Here is a 20,311-nt window from a genome sequence, read left to right as displayed (position 1 = left end):
AATCACAGGCGAAGGAGAAAGAGATGATTGAGGAGCCGGCAGAGCAGGGTCAGTCAGATGTACAGTGTCAGGTAAGGGTGTTGAGCTTTATTGAGGGGATGATGACAATTCTTTTGGGGGGTGAACAATTTTTTTTGTTTTCTGAGTTGTAGCTGTTTAGCAGATTTCACAGGCTCACTGATTTACAATATGATCGGCTATTTTAACGTTTTAAAGTTAGTTATTATGAGTATGGGAAATGTCTTTTCCTGTATTTATTCTGCTTCAGGAGTCAGACTGTTGACTGTAAACAACACAACAAACAAATAAATAGTATTGAAGAAAAATTTGCTGTCGTTGAACCTGAGAAAACTTTGACAATAATCATAATGACGTAGTCTCCATGCTATACTAATAATTATGATGAAACCATTTTTAACTGTGGGAACACATCTTTATTAGTACAATTCGGCTGTATTATTTGTGTCCCTCTTCAAAAAAATGCTCGAAATAAATTTTATATTTATTGTCCGCCCCTACTGTTAAATCAGATTTACGCCCATGATTATACAGGAGCAGAATGTGGGAGATTATTAGCATTGTTTTTAAGATTGTTTAAGTCTTGTTTTACTTAATGAAGCTTAAAGCTCCAAATTTACCTGCACATTTAGCTTAATTACAATCAGAGACAGTTTAAGAGCAGCAGTCTTGTGTGTTTAAGACTATATTTCAGCTCTAATAACTTGTTTTAAAATGCTCAATCACACTCAATCTTCAGTATTCTGAGAGGCAACAAGTCATAACTCTACACTATTAATACTGTCAAGGCTTCACTTGAGTAAATAATTGTGAATAATATGCGTGTGTGTGTGTGTGTGTGGTCTTGGTTATAGAAGAAAAACTGCTGAAACACTCATCAGAATCTGAAAGTAATAGTGTGATCAAGTGTGTGTTAGTGATGGAGAAAACTCAACCTGTGATGGAGATTTAACTCTACTGTTGGTGTATTTGTGTGTCTTATGATGATCAAACTCTACATTAAGCTGTCGTTAATGTTAATTCAGAACAGTAAATGAATCTTGTAGAGCATTTATGAATCCTAGTTACTGACTCCTGATGAATGAGAGTGATCAGACATTTACTTAAGCATTATTAATGCACAGTTGTGCTGGTGAACATCAGTTAATGCACTGAGAGTCAACAAGAACTAACAGAGAACAACTTTACTGTCATCAACTAACGTGAACAGATCAATAAATACTGGAATAAATGTGTTTTTATTGTTCAGTTCAAGTCAAATCATGAAGAAGAAGAAGATCAGAAGAGCAGAAACAAATGTCACACTTCATTTCTCCTTTATTCATTGAGCTGCTGGATTTCTCTACAGTTGATTCAAGATTTGACAGAGATTCAGACAGGATTCAGACATGTCCATGTTCATCATCACATTCTAATATCAGCAGTGGATTTGACATTGACTTTTATTATTTGTGCTCAAACAACAGAGAAACAATGAAGAAGATCAATCTGTAGACAAGAATGAGCTGATCTGAACACAGCAGCATCCTGGAGGACACTTCATAAACATCAATGATGACACTGATGAAGACTGAGACACACACACACACATGCACACACGTGCACGCACGCACACTCACACACACACACTCACACATGCACACACGCACGGACGCACACACACACACACGCGCACGCACACACACTCACACACGCACACACACACACACACATGTACACGCACACATGCACACACACACACACCCCTCCCTCTCAAACACACACACACAGACACACACGCGCACACACACACACACTCTCTCTCTCTCACACACACACACGCACGCACGCACACACGCACACACACACACACACAAGCACATGCACACGCACACACGCGCGCACACGCACATGCACACAGGCGCACACACACACACCCGCACATGCACACACACGCGCACACACACACACACACAGACTTTCTCTCTCACACACACAAACATAGACACTCTCACACTACACATGCACACATGTACACAGAGGAGTGAACACATGCACGCACACACACACGCACGCGCACACACTCTCTCTCTCTCTCACACACACACACACACACACACACACACACACACACACACTGCTGTTGACTGCTCCTGCAGAGGATTCTGGGTAAATCTCTCGTCAGTCTTCAGCTCAGTTTCACTGATGATCCAGGATAATAAAGCCTAAACCCAGGATAGAGCGGCTCAGTGAATGTGGTCTGGACTGAGTGGATGAGGCTCATTGTGTCTCTATAGATGTTGTAGAAGATCAGAGTTCCTGCACTGTGATCCACAAACACTCCTATTCTCCTGCTGAGCGCCTTCACTGGGAGATCAGTGTGTGTGTTATTGTGACTGAATATGAATCTGGAGGAATCACAGAACAAACTCCAGGACTGAGCATTACCTCCAAACACACACTCAACACCATCTCCCTTCCTCCTGATGCTCTTATATGACACTGATATATCCACACCAGCATCTCCACTCCAGTCAATCTCCCAGTAACAGCGTCCACACACACTCTCTCTGCACAACACCTGAGGATAACAATCAAATCTGTCTGGATGATCAGGATACGGCTGATTCCCCCACACACGCTTCACCTCTCTGTTCTCCTCAGACAGAATGAGTAGAGTGTGTGCTGTGTTTGGATCCAGAGTGAGGAAACAGACCCCTGAACACAAGAACACACACATTTACAACCACAGCTGTGTGTGTGTGTGCGTGTGTGTGTGTGTGCATGAGTGTGTGTGAGAGAGCGAGAGAGAGAGTGTGTGTGTGTGAGAGAGAGTGTGTGTGCGCATTTGTGTGTGTGCGCATTTGTGTGTGTGTGTGAGAGAGAGAGGGTGTGTGTGTGTGTGTGTGTGCATGTGTTCACTGCTGTGTGTGTGAGCGTGAGAGAGAGGAAGTGTGTGTGTGTGTGAGAGAGTGAGTGTGTGTCTGTGTGTGAGAGAGGGTGTGTGTGTGCGTGCGCGTGAGCATGTGTGTGAGAGTGCATGTGTGTGTGAGAGTGAGTGTGTGTCTGATTGTGTGAGTGTGTGCATGCGTGTGTGTGTTTGAGAGAGTGTGTGTGTGTGTGTGTGTGTAGTCCTACATTTGCATGGTCCTGCTGTAATCCTCTTCTCTCCTCCATGATCCAGACTGTAAACACACACAGATGGACATTCAGTCAGTACACAAACATCAGCTTAACACACACACACACGCAAACACACACACACGCACGCACGCACGCACACGCAAACACACACACACACAATAAGACATGTGGAGTGTGTGCTGAATGCTGGATTGTGATTTGCTGATCTCAGTGCATTAATAACTGCAGTAAAACAACATGAGTGTGTGTGGAGCTGTCAAATCAGCTTCTGAATGACACACAGAGCTTTTAGATCAGATGTGGAAACAGAAAACAGAATGGAAACACAGAAACAGACAGATATAAAGACTGAAGGATTCATTCAATGATCAATTGACAAAAGCGCAGCACAATAATAAAGCAGAATTCAGTGTTAAATGACTTGAAATATGATGGAGATCTTCATCTTCTGTCAAATGCCTCTTCATCATCTCCAAACATTTGTTGTTGGAGAGCAGTGAATCCAGACCAATCTGCAGTCCTCCTCGCCCTTTGGAAGCTTCGTGGGTTTGTGTTCTGTTTATTGTTCATAATACTTCAGTTATAAAGGATTAGTTTAGGAGTTTTTTGTCATTTGCTTTATTTGAGTTTGTTCAACATGTGATTGTCACTGGACTATATCAGAACCAGCATCACTGTCTGCTAGGGATGTAACGGTATCAGAATTTCGCGGTACGGTAATACCTCGGTATGAATGTCACGGTACGGTATTTATTGAATCATTTACAGGAAAAACAAAACTTATGAAAATACTCCAAAAAAGTGCCAAAAGTGTCAATGACATACAAATTAGCCATCTATCTGTAAGCTTTGAAACAGGAACTTCAATTTTAATAACAAAAAACTATTAAACCATGTAAAAAAATAAAGTTTCAATTTAGTATTGTTGAAAACTCATCACATTCAACATTTAATCACACTCAGCCCATCTACCCAGATGAGAGCTCTGCTAGTCGGACTTCTCATCAAGCATCTCCCGCTGGATCTAATCTCACTATATTTATTAAACGGGATATTTCATTTATCTTGTTGCCTTTATCTAACGACATATTCCCTGACTTTGGGCATTGGAATCTATTACTTGTTCTCAGGTAACGTGTTTTTGCTGAGCGCAAAGATAAGTTAATGATTAATGTAACCACGTACATTCTGTATATTGACTGATCGCCTTTATTTCCTATAATGTAAAAACTTATTGTATGTTATACTTTTAAAATGGCCATTATCGATTCTTAAAACTGATACTCAACAAAAGAGAGGCTGTGTTTCGTATTTTCATTGAAATTGAAAGGAGGCAGTTATTATCGGCTCCGTTTTGTTATAAATATGCACACAGTGAAGATGACGCTCATGCAGCACGGCGCCTCAACATTTCTGCTGTCTAAGTTGCTAATATTAAAATGAAAATAGGCAGTTCCTTAAATCATGTTTACATTTTATTGTTGAGAAAGTGAAACAACGAAGCCAGGGTGATGTGAATGAAGTTATAAAGTACACTGTTCCCTTTGAAGATTTACCCGTCTCCTCGGTATAATCTGCTTTTCCATATCAAACTGAGAAGAAGAGATGCAGCCTTGATCAAACTTGCGAAGTCTGAACTTACACGGAGAAAATGCAGGACTGAACTGTGCGTGTAAAGCAGGTCGCACACCAGAAGCGACGCTCGGCGGCGCGCCGCGCAGCGCCAGGCAGCGCCATGTATTTTAGAATTCTAAACATAGGTTTCTATCAGGATACACACACCGGCGCCGCAAGTCGGCGGCTGTCGGCGGCGCCCGGCGACGGCTCAGGACGCAGTTCATTTTTCAGCCGCGCCACAGAGCGCCATCTGATTAGTTTCATGTTAAATATCATTCGAATGTGCGCTTCTGGTGTGCGATACTTTAATCTGTCATGTACGCGCCGTGTCGCGGCGCCGAGCGGCGCTTCTGGTGTGCGACCTGCTTTAGAGTTTCCAGCTCTTTTCATCCCCGCTTCTAGCAGCACACTCCATTTCCGCATTACTGGATCTGTAGCAACAACAGACCGCAAGGGATGATGGACAAGCATGGGCTGATGGCAATTGTAGTTTTCGTTACCTCCCGTTCGCTTCATTCGCCTGAGCAAATTTTCTCAGAAGACCTATAGTTTTACCGAGTCATGCGACTTCGGTAATATCGAAAAAAATTAATATTGCGGTATGACGGTATTTACAATACCGTTACATCCCTACTGTCTGCTGATCACTTTTATTGCCTGATATTTTGTGTTCATGTTAGTTTAGAAGCAGAAAAGAGCCAGATTACAAGATATGTGAGATATTTGCCAGAAACATCTTTGTTATGTCCACATTGTGAATGTAAATTTATGTTGTTTATTTTCTTCCTGTTTATAGTTTTACTCCGCCCTTATTAAAGTGTGATAAAGGACATTCTGTGTCTGTGAAGTTAATGAGGGAGAGTTTAACTTGCTTTTAAAGTATACACAGGACGTATTTGGAGAACAGTACACACACATCTCTGACCTGATACTGTACAGTTCTTCAGCAGAAATGTAGAGAACAAGTTTCACTGCTCAACTACAATGCTGAAACTGTACAGTGTTAATATGAGATATAATATCACGCTTAATGTGAGAACTGCCCCAGTGCACTGACATATTTAACAGCTTTGATTCATATCTGGACACTAGAAGAGCAGTGAAGTATCAAAGTATCTGTATTCACAATAAAAAGGCAGTGCTGCTCCACATACTTGAGTTTGTCCAGTGTGTAGTTTGGATCCTCCAGTTGTTCAGAGAGCAGCTTGACTCCTGAATCTCCTGGATGATTGTAGCTCAGATCCAGCTCTCTCAGGTGTGAGGGGTTTGAAGTCAGAGCTGAAGACAGAAAACCACAGCCTTCCTCTGTCACCATACAGCCAGACAATCTACAAACACAGCAATAGTCCACATCACACAGTTGGACAATCACACATCTCTTTGTGTTGTGAAGATGCTGACTGCTGTTTCTGCTCATGTCAACAGCAGTGATGAACACACACATCCTGATCAGCTCTCCTTATTGATCGAGCCCTCGCATCAGCAAACACACTCACACACTCAACAAGGACTCGACATCATCTGTAGAAGTGTACAAATAGTTCATAAGACATCACATGAAGCTGAAAAGTCTGCTGTGAGGAATAAGACACATTTGACCACAGAAGGAAATCTTGAAGTATAAAGTGTATTTGAAAATGAGCTGATTTCATTATTTATCTTTAGATTATATTTAGATCATATTTAGATTATATTGTGGAAAATATTGTAAATAAACTAAACACACACAAACTCAATCTCTTGGTGTCTTTGTCTCCTGTCTGACAGTCATTAGAGCTGTAGTCAATCCACCAAATGTTAACAAGGCCAAGACACTTCTTCAGTTTAGATAATAAGATTGTCATGAGACTTTTATATGTTTTCAGGAAAACTGCAAACTGTACAAACATTAACATAAACATTCAAATATAAACAAAAAATATATAAACATATAAAATATGAGTACAGAACTTAGAGGCAATTAATCTAAATAATCAATAAATACACCGATTAACTCTTTTACTGTCATATTTCTGTCTATCAGAAAAAGAATTAGATAATTCAGCATTTGTATTTTACTCAGTAATGCTTTTGAATATATTTGCCTTTACACACAGACTTGTATAGATATGAATACAATCACTGCCAATCTGCCGACACACTGAGTGGGGAAAGAGGCTTCTATATTTGTTTAACCAATATGTAACTCTCTTTTTGTAGTTTCGGTTGAGTGGACAGTCATTTACCTCAGTGTCTCCAGTTTACACTCTGGTTTCTTCAGTCCATCAGAGAGAATCTTCACTCCTGAATCCTGCAGGTCATTGTTACTCAGGTCCAGCTCTCTCAGGACACAGTTTGAGGATTGTAGAACTGAAGACAAACTCTCACAGCACAGAACAGTGAGATTACAGCTCTGAAGCCTGTGTAGAGGACAAACACAATATTGATGTTGAGTTTGATATGTACGGCACTTTACAGTGTTGTGTGTGGAGCTGAACGAGCCCACCAAACACGGTGGGGTATACGGCTCTCGGGGGCGGGACATCAGCTAAACATGACGCAGGCAGAGAAACATTTTCCAATGAGTGAAAGTTACAGCAGTGTTGCCATGGAGTGTTTTCCTCTGTGATTGCTGGCTGGCTCCTTGCTATTGGGCACATGCTGACATTCAACCCAGCTCGCTTCATTCACAACACTTTAAAAAAAGTTGTGTAAGTTGCTGCCCAGCGGGACATTATAAATATAGAAATGTATAAAAATCAGAGCTTAATTTGAGCAGGATCTTGCCGTATCCTGTTCCGGGAAATGTCAGATATTTGTAATAAAGCTGCAACAACGAATCAATTAAATTGATAAAAATCAATTACTCAAAGCGTTGGCAGTGAATTTCATAATTGAATTTCATTATCGATTCGTTGTGTCGCACGACACGGGGACGTTTGATTATTAAAAAACACGCGGAGTGAACACGGTCTCTCTCATCAACTGATCCAGAGTTCAGTGCCTCATAGGCAGAGATAAGGAGAAAGGGAGTTCAACAGCAGGTGTGTTGACTGGTGCTGAGCCAGAGAAAGACGCGTCATATCATCACAATTATGCAGCGTTTTAACCACCTAATGCTTATTTTATGTTTTAGATAAACATTTACATGTAAATACAAACAAGCACTAGTAAAACAAGACATTCGGAGTTTGTGAAACACACAAAAATGTCTATGGAAGTCTAACAATCCATTCAAATATAAATTGCTGATGTGTTTTATTCATATCAGATACACATGGTGAAAGTAACTATAAAGTTAAATCTACTCTTCTATAAGTTCACCAGACACTCACTTGCATGTATTCTGGGAGTAACTGGTGAATTTACATGCTGAATCTTGCGTGTTCTGCTTTTATGAATGAATCAAACGCGAGGCTGCAAGTAAACATGGCACTTTGACTTACAGAGCTCTTTTGGAGGTTTTGATGACTGCTGATAGTCTGATGAGACACTCGTCTGATCTCTGGAATTTCTGAAGCTCAAACTCCTCCAGCTCCTCCTCTGAGGTTAACAACACAAAGACCAGAGCAGACCACTGGGCAGGTGAAAGGCGAGCAGATGACAGACTTCCACTACTGAGGTGAGACTGAATCTCTTTCAGCAGAGTTTGGTCATTCAGTTCATTCAGACAATAGAACAGATTGATGGATCTCTCTGGAGACAGATTCCCTTCAAGTTTCTGCTTGATGTAGGCAATTATTTCCTCTTTGCTCTGGTCTCTGTCATCCTGCTGTGTCAACAGGCCTCGTAAGAGTTGTCGATTGGACTGGAGTGACAGACTGAGAAGGAAGCGAAGGTAAAGGTCCAGATGTCCATTCTCACTTTCCAGAGCCTTGTCCACTGCAGCCTTCAGGAAATCAATCTTGCCTTTATTTCTGCTTATCTGTAAAAACAATCCACGCTTCTTGTCTCTGTTTAGAATCAGATGTTGATAAAGGGCTGCAATGAACTCCTGAATGCTCAAGTGAAGAAAGCAGTACAGGGTACCAAGAATGATTCCCGTCTCCTCCTTCAAGATCTGGGTACACATGCCTGAGTACACCGATGCCTTATAGACGTCAATGCCACAGTCTTTCAGATCGCTCTCATAGAAGATCAAATTGTTTCTTTCCAGCTGCTGGAAGGCCAGTTTCCCCAGTGAAAGGATGAGGTTTGGATCCCAGGAAACATCTGCTGTGTTTTCTCCATCATACTTTCTTCTGCTCTGCTGGATCTGAAAGCGGAGAAAGTGTGTGTACATCTGTGTCAGAGTCTTGGGAGATTCCTGCAGTGTTTCAGCATGAGTCCTGTGTTTCAGTTTCAGTATGTTCTGGAGAACAGTGGCTGAAATCCAGCAGAAGACTGGGATGTGGCACATAATAAAGAGACTCTTTGACTGTTTAATGTGATCAATGATTTCTTTGGCCTGATTCTGATCTGTGAGTCTCTTTCTGAAGTACTCCTCCTTTTGGGCATCATTGAATCCTCGTATCTCTGTCAGCCGGTCGATACAGTCAGCAGGAATCTTACTGGCAGCTGCTGGTCTGCTGGTGATCCAGATGAGAGCAGAAGGAAGCAGATTTCCCTTGATGAGGTTTGTCAGGAGAACATCCAGAGAGACTGCTGAAGATACATCACGACACGTCTCATTACCAGCAAAGTTCAGAGGAAGACGATATTCATCTAATCCATCAAGGATGAACAGGACTTTGAATCGTGTGCTTCTTGTAAGGTTCAGTCCTTTAGTCTCTGAGAAAAACTGAGTTATGAGGTCTTTTAAACTTTGTCTTTCTTTCTCCTTTAAGTTTATTTCTCTGAATGGAAGAGGAAATATGAAGCTGATGTCTTGATTTTCTTTCCCTTCAGCCCAATCCAGAACAAACTTTTGCACAGAGACTGATTTCCCGATGCCGGCAACTCCTTTTGTCAGGACAGTTCTGATCTGCTCGTCTTGTTCAGCTGCTTCAAACAAATGTTTGCATTCAACCTGTATCTCTAGTGACTGATGACGTCTGGAAGCAGCTTCAATCTGTCTGATCTCATGTTCAGTGTTGACCTGTTCACTCGCACCCTGAGTGATATAGAGATCTGTGTAGATGTTATTCAGAAGTGTGGAGTCTCCTTGCTGAGCAATTCCTTCAAACACACTTTGATATTTCTTCTTTAGGCTACATTTAAGCTGATTAATGAAGAACAGCTCGCCTAAACACAGGAGCAAAGAAACAGAGAGATTTAGTCTTGACTTATTTGTAAGTGACAGTCTGACAGATCGCCATGAGTAGGGCCAGACAGAACTTTCAGACTTTTTTTTTTTGCTATTTCTGAGGAGAATTGTGTAGAATCATAACTAAAAACTTAATATATGAAAAAAACTTTTAAAATTATTAAATAATAATATTTAATATTTACAATACAAATCCAATTAGATCCACTTAATTGGTAAAGCACAAGACTCTTATATAACAGATCTACTAAAGGACAGAAAATATGACTTTACAAACTGCACTGTAAATAAATCATATGAAACTTTTTATATTAGTTAACAATATCACTGAAATTAAATAAAAACTGAACGAATATAAATGTACACACATCTACACAAGTAATTAAATAGACTCAATGATGGGCTAAAACTCTGTGGAAATCTGCAGGTTTCGTGTGGGTCTAGCCATGAGTATCTTACCCTGGAGAGTATCAGCAGCTTGATCTTGCTTCATCTCTCTCAGGAAGAAGAGTGTGAGATCAAGAGCTGCCTCTGTGATAATGCTTCTGTTCTCATTAAACTCCTTTACAAACTCTTCTCTGTTTTCTTCTTGTAAGATTTTCTTAAATTTCTCCAGTTCATTCTTCAAAAATCTGATCATTTTACTCTCAAGATTCTATGAGTGAAGAAAAGAGAAGAACAACATTTAACCAAAACATTCATTCACACACAGTCATCCACAACCTAGTCAATAAATGAAAATACATTATAAAACAGTATACTATGAGTCTGTTAAATGCTTGATTCTGATTAGCTGATGAACATTCAAAGGTTATTTTCAGATAAACACACAGTTAAAGTACATCCAAGCAGGTTTTGAGCACATTACACATAAGGGAGTCACACACCAGATGCCCCACTCAGTGCTGCGACACAGCACAAACAGCTGGAAGTATCACACACCAGGCGCACACATTCACATGTTATTTAAAATAAAACTATTCAGAGGGTGCAACCGAAATATTAATTGTCCTGAGTCAGAGCTAGGCACCCTAATAGAAATCTGTGTGTGGCGGTGCTGTGCTGTGTGGTGCCGAGAGGCGCATCCGGTGTGTGAGCCCCTTTACCCATCACTACTGCTGAATGATTTCAGATTTCTCTCAGCTACAAAAGACAAAAATCACATCAAAACACATCACATTCTTTGAGTAAAATGTTTAAGAGACTAGTCCTACACACAATGTAGTCCTGTTTTAACCAAGCCATCTGTGTTTAGACGTCTATTACACTGATATATGGAGAAATTGACTCTGGTCTGTTGATTTATTAGAGAGTAATGTACACCAGATATATGATGTCAATCTCCATAAAATAGCTAAAATACTCATTTTGATCATGTTGATGGGACAAACACAGATGTGAACAGTAAAGGTTATCACTTTTAGTTGTGTACATTCATGATTACAACTAAACTACAAGTTATTGTAAAATGAGTGAAACTGACAGGGAGTCGTTTCTCTTTCTGTGTCTTCTGTCAACATGACTGGCAAACATGTCAGAGAAAACAGCTGAATCTTCAGGAGCAAACTCATTTAGAAAACAAATGCTCTTTATTTTAGAAATCTGTATGAAAAGAGTGCAAAGCAGAACTCTGAGCTCATCAGCCGGCTAATCACATGACGAGTATTTTAAGAGTGTTTTGTGACCATCCTGAAATTACAGAGTGTGTTTCTATTGGGGACAAATTCATCATCTCCTCCCGTCTGCTTCTACTGTGCTGTTTGTTGCTCCAGTCTGCATTTCAGAAATGTGTTAAATAAGACCCTCTCTCACCTCACGTCTCTTGCGCACACGGTACCGCTTAAGGGGAGGTTAATATTAAAATATTCAATATGCATGATATTTAAAAAATTTTCATGGTCGTCAAAATTATTCCAATATTATCGCTAATATTCGATGTATTGTCCAGCCCTACTCATGACTAATGTACATGCATGTTTATATTCATGTATAATATTATATCACAATGTTTACAATAATATTCCCTCAACTTTCACCATTTTAAAGCACAGTTCTGTATGGCTCAAAATAAGCTGCTGCATGAATGAATGTGATTATGAAGAATGAGGAATATCTGCTTATGCTTTAATGTTTCCTTTCTGCAAGAGATTTACTATTACTTTCAAAAGTCAATCCCTGCAGATAATGTGATATGAAGATACGGTATGAATGTCTGGGGCAACATCTTAGAGGAAGCAGAAACATTAGATCATTCCAGAAAGACATAATAATAATAATAATAATAATAATAATAAATAAATAAATAAAACATAAATAAAAGTTGGAATAACTAGAATGCAAAAAAGAAAAAAGAGAGAAAATATGTTTATTGCATGACCTATTAGGACTTCTTTAGATTAAGATTATTTATGCAGACATTTTAGTTAGGTGGGAGGCCAAGTTCATGCAGGTTACAAGATCCAGTTCTCAAAAGTCTTGTGAACAAATATTTCTGTGTTTCATGGAGTTATTTCAGTGATTTTATGACTCAAAACGAGTTTTTCCTACCTGGAAGATCGACTGGAGATTGTCTGTGAAGCTCTTGTGTCTCCTGTGAGTCTCGTCTCCTAAATCTGCTGCCTCATATTCAACACTGTTAACAGATAAAACTACTGTAATCATACATTTACAGGCAAGCACATACAGATATTCATTCATTCATTCATTTTCCTTCAGTTTAGTTCCTTTTTTATCAGGAATGCCACAGCAGAATGAACCACCAACTATTCCAGCATATGTTTTACACAGCGGATGCCCTTCAAACACCCATACACACTCATTCACACACACTCATACACTAATGCCAATGTAGTTGATCAATTTCCCTACAGCACATGTGCATGGACTTGTGGGGGAAACCAGAGCACCTGGAGGAAGCCCACGCTAACACGGGGAGAACATGCAAACTCCACACAGAAACACCAAATGACCCAGCCAGGGCTTAAACCAGCGACCTGCTTGCTGTGAGGCCACAGTGCTAACCACTAAGTTAATGTGCTGCCTCCAAATACAGACATATATCTTGCAAATGCTGAAAATAAAGAACATTCTGTAGTGCCACTGCTGCGTCACGTATTAAATCTAGATGAAAAATCACACACAAAACACACGTCACTATTGAAATCAGCAACTGAAAGACTTCAGAAAGTAGCTGTAGACAGAAATATATTTGATTAACAGTTTATTATTACACAAAACTTTAAAGCAGCAACAGCTATAATTATTTTTCAAATCTGTATTCAGACACATTTACTAAACTTTACTTTTGGCTATAAACATCTTTTATATTCTACAAGTGAGGAAACGATGATGAAGAACTTGAATTGAAGTGAATAATCCATATATATGCACATTAAATTGACCTGGAAATATAAAAATTATGATTTACTAAAAATAGTCACAGGATTAGAAACTGAAACTAAATCTGCCACCAGGAGTCTGTAAATGTTTTAATGAGACACTAAAGTGGTTCAGGAATGGCTTTCTTTATTAGAATGTTCAAATAACGTTCAAAACAGTCCATGTGTGAGCAATTATGTAAAACACAATACCTTCTGACAGATGATGGTGTTTCCTCTCTGAGGTCTGGTGGATAACCTTGTTTTGACCGGTCACTCTTCAGAGACACAGAGCTGGACACACATGATCCTGATCTCACACTGAAGACACAAACACACCAGAGGGAAAGGAGCGTCACAGCCTGCTGCAGTCTCTCTTATGAACACTACAGGGCACATGGTTTTATCTTCCTGGATTTCATTTCCTCTTTGTAACACAATTAGCTCATAGAGAATTATGAATAATTAATTATTTGCTAGTGCTATACCTTTATTCTTCACTTGTATTGCCTCGTCCTGTACTAACTGAATGTTTGTTAGATTAATTTAAGTGTTCAGTGTAGTTAAAGGTTCACGAAGTCCTCGAGTACTTTTTTTGAGATGTTAACAGATGTGTGTGTTGAGCATCAGTTAAGACAGTGTTAGCACCTGTCAGCTTTAATTGTGGGAAAACTGGATAATTTTGAGCTTTTGTTAGCTAATTTCAGCTTCTGGGTTTAAAAGGATTTTTGGGGCGGATCAAAATTGGTGATGGAGAGCAAAACTGCAAAGATGCAGATGGTTTCTCATTATTATTCATAGCGGAGTTTTCTTATGCTATGAGAAGAGCCGGCTTCTTAATTATTCATGACTGCTTGTGCTTTCCGAGGGCAAAGCAGACCTGCCAGTGTGAGATACTGCGTTGATGACTTGGTGAGATGCATAAGGTTTCGAGCCACACGGCTGATGAAGAGCCGTGTGGCTCGAAACCTTACACGCATTCTGTCAGCCTTTTTAATTTAATAAATTTGTATTTTTGGAGCCTTTGTGTTGCCCCCTTTAATTAACATTTAATTTTAAACATGTGGACAATACATTATAGATTAATTCATTTTAAAATATTATATTAATAAAGTTTTTTTATTCAATTATAGGCATGCGGGTCCAGTTAAGGGCCTACAAGACACTATGCCCAGGGGCGTCTGAATTCTTAATGCGTAATAACGGGGAGTTTGGTGTAAGATCACTTTCATTAGGCTAACACACCCAATATTGAACATTAATCATTAAACACTTTAAAAGTGTCTAACAGATAATAATAATAGTGTACATGTGTATATGTCAGACAGTTAAGAGTGTGATAGTGAAATGACAACAGCTTTCATTCTGTATGATTAGCTCGTCTGTATGAGAATGTTTCATTAATCACACATGAACATGGTCATGGATTGATGTTTATGCTCATATCTGCGCTCGTTTCTACATTGCATTAATAAATGAGGCCCGTTGTGTTTGCATCTCTGTCTCTCTGTTCTGGGGATTATAGTTTTACCATGTCTGCCATCTTGTTCCTTGGATTATTCTGTGTTCGCTCTGATCTTCACCTTGCCTTTGGGATTTTTATTTAATAGATGCTGAACATCAATCCTCTGGCTTGTGACTCATAACTTTATATGACAAAGAGCATATTTTACTACCAGAGTGTTTTCAGATGCATTATTTAAAGTCATAAACAGCAGATAAATGTGTTATGGTCAGATATTTGTCCTTATCAGGAGTATGGATACATTCAGAAGAGTCTGAAAATGATATAACACTGCTCTTGTGTTTCTTATTGAGCCTTTAAAGTGTTGTGTAAATATAATAAAATGTTCTAACAAATCCTGAAACAGTCCATGAGTGAACAATAATGTACAACACAACATACCTTTGTGCAGATGATGGTGTTTTTTCACTAAAGTTTGGTGGATAATCATCTTTTGACCGGTCACTCTTCAGAGACAGAGAGCTGGACACACATGATCCTGATCTCACACTGAACACACAAACACACCAGAGGAATAAACTGCAGGACAAACTTCAGTCTCCTTTACAAGAGTTTATCAGACAAATATGAGTTTGTTCAGTTTAATTCAGCACTAATAGTTGACTGAAGGTCTGTCTGATCAGGTCACCAGATCAAGCTGTCTGTAATCTAGAATGATCTAAACACATTTGCTGAAGCTGTAAACTGAAGCTTTGTCCATCATTTGATCAGGCAATAGCAACACAAATAAGTGCATTGTTGTTGGTCTTTGTTCTTCAGAGAAAGTGTTGAAATAATGGTGTAAAAACAGAGTCAATACCTGTGTTTCTCTGAGAGAGAGTCCTTTACTCGCTCCTCTGCCATACTGCAGCTAAAACACCAATGCAGACATTAGCAGAGCTTTCAGGAAACAATCAGCCGCTGACCATCACCTGGAGATGACAATATACTGAGATGAAGAACAGCACACTTTATAGCAATCAATGCTCACTTCACTAACAACACCGCACTCAAACACACCCGATAGTCATGCCACAGCATTCACATGCAGAAATATATATATACACACACACAGGGCTTGACAATAACTGTTTTCATCACCAGCCACTTTGGCTAGTAGATCTCCAACATTACTAGCTATTCACCATGTTCACTAGCCATGATTTTGTTGGAGAATATATTTTATATGCATAAATCTGACTTTGACATGCTAAAATGACTTTATCTAGATTTTGTGTAATGTCCTCATGCATTTTACTGTTCTCTGTGTTGTGTTTGACCTTGCTTGATGTGCGTGAGCAAATGGGTTGTAGTGTAGCACCAGGCCCGGATTGGCTAATCGGGAGAATTCCCGGTGGGCCGGTATGTTTTTTGGCCCTGAGGGCCGGTGTCTCTAGCTGCTTGAACTGTCAGCAGTCGCACTTTTTTTTCATTTGTTTATTTGTTTGAGCACAGCCTCACTCTTTTTATTCATTATTTTGCTGCAGCTCTGCTCTTTTTATGTATTTTCTCGCACCTCCATGGGTAAAATGCAGCCTGCAGGTTAATGACGTAACATCATTTGACCCCAAACAGCGGCACCTTAGTGAAAGACTTTGAATAATTATTATTAATGAATATTACAGCTGCTCAATGAAGATCTGCTGATTCACTAGATTACAGTGTTTCTCCATTGGTTTGACTCTTTTCTTGAAACAGAAATGACATTCCCAAAACTCATTTGGCAAAACACTACAGCTTACTTACAAAAGCTTAAGGGCCCTATCATACGCTGTTTAAATAGCAAATGCATTAGCGCTCATTTGTGCGCTCATAGGCGTTCTGGTATAAAAAGAGAGGGGTTCTGAGGTGGACAGCTGGTGCATTGCTATTTTGAGAAACTATAATAGATTTTTCATTAGACCAAAACTAACCCGGTCTAAACTCCGGCGCAGAGTTGCACCTCGCTTACGCACTGCTTAATACGCACAAGAGAGCAATAGGCAAATATTTTTACATATGAAAAAAAATTAATATTAAGGATATATATAGGATATAATAAAAATAGATATAGGATATAAATATTAAGGATTAAAATATTAAAAAACATATTATTTTCTAGCCTACAAAAATATGAAAAACCACTGCTTTTATGTCTTCTTCATCTCGGGAGGCTTTTTCAGTTCATTCATAACAATTTGCTTTTGTATAATGTTATTATTATTAGCAGTATTACTTATTATATCCATATTTATATTTGTTTTATTAAAAACAAGCTTAGATTTGCCCACCTGTTAGGTTTTAGACCATATGGAGCATGGCAGGTGTATTTGGAAATAACTGAGTATTTTGACCACACTTGGGCATTAATGTTCATTTATTCATTTGCTAGAAATTAGAACTGAATTTAGAAATAGTTTTAAAATAAATCTTTGCGCTTAACAAACGAAATTGATTATTTATAGGCTAATTGATGTCTGTGCATAAAGGTTTCCCTATCCAAGAGCTAAAGTGAAAGTAGATCATTTAACTCTCATTCTCATGCAGTAGATGCTCTGTTTAACAGTTTTCTGTTAAAAAACTTTTTCCACTTAGACTTACTTTGTGTCCTGTAAATAGCGAATGTGCTCTTGGCGCGACGCAGCTGGCTCTTAAAGGGAATGGGAGATGAGACTCTAATTGGTTTATTCTCAAAACACACCTATAACTCATTAAGAAAATAAACTCAACCCTTTTAGCCCATGCGCCTTGACGCAAAGCAGGTTTTCCCATCCGTAAATAGGCAAAAATGCGTTCTGACATGCCCTGAAAGCGTTTGCGCCCAGCGTTTTGCGCTCTGCGCATGGGCCGTCAAAATAAAGCCCTATATCTTTCCCAAAACAGTTCACTCATGTGTCAAAACTAAATGATCTTCTCATTTAAACAGTCCAAGCCCCAAAACGCTTCGTCCCTTCAGCATTGTGTGAGCACTGCAAGTCAGAATGTTCAGATGTTTGGTCATCATGGCAAAGCACCACTAAAACATCCCTCTTGTCCACCCCACAGTCTCAACCCAGTCCTTCACTGACAATGCTCACTGTACTGTTTTTGTCCAGCCGACAATGTATAAAACTGAAAAAAGAAATAGGATTTTAGGGTACGAATAGCCTCCAAGGTTTGATGTCACACATTGCACTCATACTGCCAGGGAAACGCTCACTCCTTTTTTATTGTAATGATCAACCACACAAGTATCTTCCATATATCAGAGCAAAAAGAGTAGAGAGCTGTAATAAACTGTCATCAAATGCTCCGAGCATTCACCTACTGTATGGTGTTCATGGTGTTATGGTCTTGACTGATTTGGACAATTGAACAGACTATTGTGCATGTGATGCCTTATACAATGAAATAACGCTGACACATTTGGAGAGAAAGACCATTAGACTGAGAATTACCAATCAGTTTAGATCAACTAGATCTATTCACTTGGAAACTGTGCTAAATGTCGGCTATCTGTACTTAATCATGTGCAAAGATGAACTTAGACAGTTGCAATTTGATGAAATTAATGAGAAATTCAGCTCTGTTGTGAACAATTGCCAAGTGGTTTGGAGGTTTGTCCGTGTTGTTTAGAGAATGTAATTCCTGTTTTAGGAAATGAGCCAAACCAAAGGAGAAAAACTGAAATAAATCTGACATACCTTGATCAGAAATCTAAATAGGAGAGTAAATGCTGAAGCCATTGTGGTCCAGTGGTCAGCACATTTCATTATGACGCCGTTGACCGGAGTTCAAACCTCACCCGAGTCATTTATTTTCATTTTTAGTGCTAAGACATGTAATACTGTTTGGGTTACTTATATAGGTGTACATATTTTATTTTTTGTGTGAGCACCGTTATAAAGGACTGGATATCTATAAAGAGTTCAGCACAGAATATATATTCAGATATTGCAGGAAAGGACGTTATGCTGTTGTAAAGAATAGTGTTGGAGATTCAGCTCCCCTTTAATCTTAAAAGCAGCTGTGTGCTTGTAAAAGACGTGATCGTGTCATTAGAAACTGAACTGGAAATGACCTGATTTTAATATAGTCAGTCGTGAACTGAGGTGGGCCGGTCTAAGGCTTGAAACTCCAGGGCTGTAAAGGAGTCCCACTGCGGCCCTGTGTAGCACTGCAATTAGTTTTTATTATACGTGACTTTACAGGACTCAAAATTAAGCATTTATCAAAATCTATCTCTGACCACAACAAAAATAAATAATTATTTCTCAGCCACAAATTAAAAATAATGTGTCAAAACAAGCTAAATATAGGTGTATACATGCTCTTTTTATTGAACAAAACTTTTCTTTAATTGTCCTGGCTAAAGCTCACAGATCACCAGTTAACCAAACAGCGAGTTAATCTACAATTAAAGCAATCTTATTATATATACACACACACACAATTAAACCATATTAACAAAAATAACAATCAGCAAAAGAAAGCTCATGAAAAGCATACCGTGTGATAATAGGATCCCGTTAACATTAGACCTGTTAATAATCTGTTTAAAGAATGGGGAAAGAAAAGAGAAAGCAATAACCGGCGCCGCTGCTGCTTACAACAATACATTTATTTTAAATCTGGAGCTCTTGAAATCAGCAGGTCTGCAGATTCACAAGCATCACCTTTTGTCCAGTCGAATTTAAAGAGAGCAGATCGCGCCAGGTGAGTTTCCAGGCACGGTCGCTTCGCGGAAGAAAACGGGAGCGCGCACGCTTTGTAAACAGCCGCTCGCATCACATGACCTGTGCGCGCGAGTGATCTTTCTTTTGCTCGCGTGAAGACAGTTGTTTTTATCAGTCCTGCTGCTGCTTCTCGATTCTAAGATCACATATGCATACTGGGCTATCTTTATTGTCAAACCCTGCTTTTTAGAAAGCTACAATTTGAAAAGTATTATCCGCATTCTACCTGTTACCGGAAGCTCTTTCACTTTCGACTTCGTGACTGTTTAAAGTTTATTTTGTGCTGAATGATGTGAAATTATCGAGTCAACCTGATATAGAAGAGTACAAACACTTTCAAGAGATAAAAATAACCCATTATATTGTTGAAATGACCGTGTTTGGTTTGAGGCTTTAAGCTTCAGGAGCAGACAGTGCTATAAATCACGCTTATACACATATAAACCCTTCATCATCTCCACAAATCAGCCTAATGTAGAAGTGTTAAACTCACATGCAGAAGTACAGACGCTCTTGTGCAGCAGGAACACGATCTGATCTCTTTTACTTCACTAAAACACACCTGTGTGATTTACAGGTATATCCTGAAATTTTACTGGCTCCACTGACATGAATATTCATGAGATTCTCCTGACTGTGGGCGTGTCCTCGAGACAACACAAACCACTGGAGCTGAAGATTTCTGTGCAGCTTCTCTGAGCACGAGTGTGTTAAAGGAAGATTTCGAGAAAGTTTTAAGAAAACAAATGAGTAT

General features: G+C 39.3%; 1 protein-coding gene across 1 annotated transcript; it reads right to left on the bottom strand.

Annotated features, from left to right (window-relative positions):
• Nucleotides 1-1,319: 1,319 nt before the first annotated feature.
• On the bottom strand, nucleotides 1,320-20,092 carry LOC100147926 (NACHT, LRR and PYD domains-containing protein 3). Its single transcript, XM_017355344.4, has 11 exons — nucleotides 20,051-20,092; nucleotides 15,684-15,795; nucleotides 15,266-15,373; nucleotides 13,573-13,680; nucleotides 12,530-12,614; nucleotides 10,442-10,637; nucleotides 8,184-9,960; nucleotides 6,984-7,157; nucleotides 5,913-6,086; nucleotides 3,136-3,182; nucleotides 1,320-2,715 (listed from the first exon to the last, which is right to left on the bottom strand). The coding sequence occupies exons 2-11, from the start codon at nucleotides 15,725-15,727 to the stop codon at nucleotides 2,186-2,188; spliced, it is 3,243 nt and encodes a 1,080-aa protein (XP_017210833.2). The 5' UTR covers nucleotides 15,728-15,795; nucleotides 20,051-20,092; the 3' UTR covers nucleotides 1,320-2,185.
• Nucleotides 20,093-20,311: the final 219 nt, after the last annotated feature.

Source organism: Danio rerio, chromosome 4 (assembly GCF_049306965.1).
Source record: "Danio rerio strain Tuebingen ecotype United States chromosome 4, GRCz12tu, whole genome shotgun sequence".
NCBI lineage: Eukaryota > Metazoa > Chordata > Actinopteri > Cypriniformes > Danionidae > Danio > Danio rerio.
The sequence above is the reverse complement of the archived record's forward strand: the minus strand, read 5'-3'. Positions and strand labels throughout refer to the sequence as shown.

Excerpts from the sequence above, each read along its gene's own strand:
- LOC100147926 (XM_017355344.4), bottom strand. The coding sequence starts at position 15,727 with ATGGCAGAGGAGCGAGTAAAGGACTCTCTCTCAGAGAAACACAG. Across the intron at positions 7,158-8,183 it reads AAAACCTCCAAAAGAGCTCT|GCTTCAGAGCTGTAATCTCA; the intron begins GTAAGTCAAAGT and ends TCCTCTACACAG. Across the intron at positions 3,183-5,912 it reads TACACACTGGACAAACTCAA|TCTGGATCATGGAGGAGAGA; the intron begins GTATGTGGAGCA and ends GTGTGTTTACAG.